The sequence below is a fragment of the Lactuca saligna genome, chromosome 2, assembly GCF_052625555.1.
Source record: "Lactuca saligna cultivar CGN05327 chromosome 2, ASM5262555v1, whole genome shotgun sequence".
Classification (NCBI taxonomy): domain Eukaryota; kingdom Viridiplantae; phylum Streptophyta; class Magnoliopsida; order Asterales; family Asteraceae; genus Lactuca; species Lactuca saligna.
In genome coordinates this window covers 151,880,265-151,883,181 of record NC_136418.1, presented here as the reverse complement: position 1 = coordinate 151,883,181, position 2,917 = coordinate 151,880,265, and the positions used below count along the sequence as shown (strand labels likewise).

The following is a 2,917-nucleotide window of genomic DNA, read 5'->3' as shown; positions in this document are numbered from 1 at the left end:
ATTTAACTAAAATATTTCCTAAAGATATTTTTATAGTCGTTAAAAGTTTTCAAATAAGTAGATTAAAATAACTTACAATAACAATAGTTAAATATAACTCTATATAAATTATTATATTGTTACCTTCAAAATCAAAAAACAATATTTGATGTTTTAAATAATTATAATGATAGAAAATTAAAACATTAAGCGAATAAATTTTAAAAAATTATTTAACAATAACAATAACTATAAATAACATTAAACCGTATATTATATTTAATTTTATTTAAATATAACTTGCTGATAAAAGTCATTCAAACAGTTGAAATTATGCAGTTATAGTAAATTTATATATTATCATATAATTCAAAATAATCAATACATTATATCAATTTAGTATACAAATTATTATATCAAATTTAACAACATTATTTTTATATTAAAAAAATATATATTTGTAAAGGCTTCAACTATATAGGTGTTTCTGCGCAACGCGTGGGCATTCACCTAGTGTGTGTGTATAACAAAAGTAAAATGTCAGGGTCCCTTCAAAAACACTTATTTCATTCAATGTTAAATACCCTTTTTGTCCCTCTTTGATTTAACCTTCTTATAATCTTTTTCTTTTGGAACAGCAAATGTATCATACTCCTAATCCTTCACCTATGTCCATCATAGGACTTGAACCCTCGACCTCAAGAAGGAAGGGTAACACCGGATATCGCTAAGCTAAAAGCCCTTTGGTCGCCTTCTATAATCACAGCTCAAAATAAATCACCAATTAATATCCTACTTTTATGGTATTTGTGGTATATGATCTCTATTTAAATTTAATATGATACGTTTTAATGAATAATTCAAAAGGACCCAACCTCACTTACAAATATTTGATTTTTACCAGTGGTTCTCATGGATTGTAACCTAATGGGTGTGTGTGTATGTATATATATATATATATATATATATATATATATATATATATTGGTTATTTGGTTAAAAAAATCGAACTTGCTCCAAAGGACATAAAATGCAACGGTAACATCTCCAACGTTCCAATTTTTGAATGGTAGAACCTTGCCATCGACATAATGCCGCCGACAATAAGTCCACCGGGCACAGCGTTTGCTGCTGGTAACATTGTCCACGTACAGTCTAAGTGATGAAATTATTTCGTATATAAACCCCATAAAAGTCATCAAAAATGATCAATTATGCAAGATACCAATAAACCGAAATGATCTTTAGCAAGAAAATAAGTATATTATTGTATTTATTTATAAACAACTGAAAAATATTACCCTTTTTAGGATCAACGTAGTATTATTATGCACTTCAACGATGTTTTAGAAAAATATTACACCTGTTAGGATCAAACTAGTATCATTATGCACTCCAATGATGTTTTGGATCCTAAACTATTCATTAATCCACAGATTGGTATTTATATCAATACCCAAACCTACAACATAATGTGGATGTTACGAAATATAACTTTCATCGCCTTATAATCCAGACTTCTAAGGTTACTCCACAAGTATTGTGGCTAGATGATTTAGAAGCTAATAATATTTGTTTATAATTCCAAATAAACCTGATAATCGAAAACAATCAAGTTGAATTACTTTACAGTTTACTGCATTCGGGGCAAGGGAAATGGCCTCTAGCTCCACATTTGTTGCATGACAAAGAACTCGTCTTTGACTTAACTTCATCTGAAGTGATTAAGCTAAATACGCCATCTTGTCTGAGTGATCCAGAACCTTTGCAATTTGAGCATGCAATCAACCTTAGATCACCACATCTCTTGCACATGCCTAATGAGCTACGTATTCCAACAAATATCATCAGAAAAGCTTGCTTATGTTATATCATTAACACAGTCAAACTGGTAAAATAAATAAATGAATAAAAATAGATAAATAGAAAACAAGTTACTTAGAACTTAAAAGGCATCGATCTAGAAATATTGGGTGTTTTAGTTTTACTGCATATTTGCCCTACAATAACAATTAAGATTGAAATTAATCACATAACCCCATAAAAATTATTCAAGATTGGATAAGTGAGATGAATTCCTCAAGTTCTACTCTTCGGTCTTTCCTATTTACCCAATTACCCCATAAATCATAATCCAAAATTTTCTCTTCTAATGTGAGAGCTGACAATTTCGCTGTTCCAACTTTATTTTACTATAATCCAAGACTTTTCTTCTATTATCTAATATGAAAGAAATGGAAGAAACCCATAAATAAGATTCAAAATTGCATCACATGATTATGAATGCATTGAACTAAAAGAAAATTTGGGAATTTCTTTCTTTCCACGTTAACCCTACAATAACATTCAAATATCTAAGATGAAATTAATCAAGAAAAAACATAAGAAAGGTGCAAGATTACTTCCAAATATGATGGATGCAACTAAACAGTTGAATCTAGAGATAAAAACAAAACAATAAGGGATTACCTGCGTTGAGAAGCAGAGATGAAAGAATCGATCTTAGGGGCGGAAATTGTGGCGCAAAGGAGAAGAGCACCAACTCCATAGCCGGCTACTTCACTTGCTGTTATGTGTTCCAGCATGATTGTGTTTCGTGCTTCCTTTTCTAACTCCAAATAGCAGCAAAATAGTATAAGATTATACTCGCCTTATCGCTAAATAGCCATGGAGGATGGAAGTGAATTTATAAAGTGCTAAAGACACCCCCGGACTTTCATAAGTTAACTGGAAAAGCCCCTAAACTTAGGGACGAACATGATGCGGTTTCTTAAAACCGCAGATATTGACTTTCAAAGCCAAAACCATATCAACCCAATCAGTTGTGGTTTTTTGGGATACGGTTCGATTTTTTTTTTAACTCAAACCGCAACTATAAAACGTTATACTAAAAAGGAAGTTTTAGTATCCCAAATTAATATGAAGTCCAACTCTAAAT

The 2,917-nt window shown here is 30.6% G+C and overlaps 1 protein-coding gene across 1 annotated transcript; it reads right to left on the bottom strand.

The window, feature by feature from the left end:
* Positions 1 to 1,378: 1,378 nt before the first annotated feature.
* Positions 1,379 to 2,626, bottom strand: LOC145032124 (chaperone). The gene is made up of 2 exons (XM_078980816.1): positions 2,449 to 2,626; positions 1,379 to 1,804 (listed from the first exon to the last, which is right to left on the bottom strand). The coding sequence occupies exons 1-2, from the start codon at positions 2,562 to 2,564 to the stop codon at positions 1,606 to 1,608; spliced, it is 315 nt and encodes a 104-aa protein (XP_078836942.1). The 5' UTR covers positions 2,565 to 2,626; the 3' UTR covers positions 1,379 to 1,605.
* Between the last annotated feature and the right edge of the window lie 291 nt (positions 2,627 to 2,917).

What these genes read in the sequence shown, in the direction of transcription:
- LOC145032124 (XM_078980816.1), bottom strand. Translation starts at nt 2,564, where the DNA reads ATGCTGGAACACATAACAGCAAGTGAAGTAGCCGGCTATGGAGTTGGT. An exon ending in ATCTCTGCTTCTCAACGCAG is followed by an intron (nt 1,805 to 2,448) that starts GTAATCCCTTAT and finishes TGGAATACGTAG; the next exon opens with CTCATTAGGCATGTGCAAGA.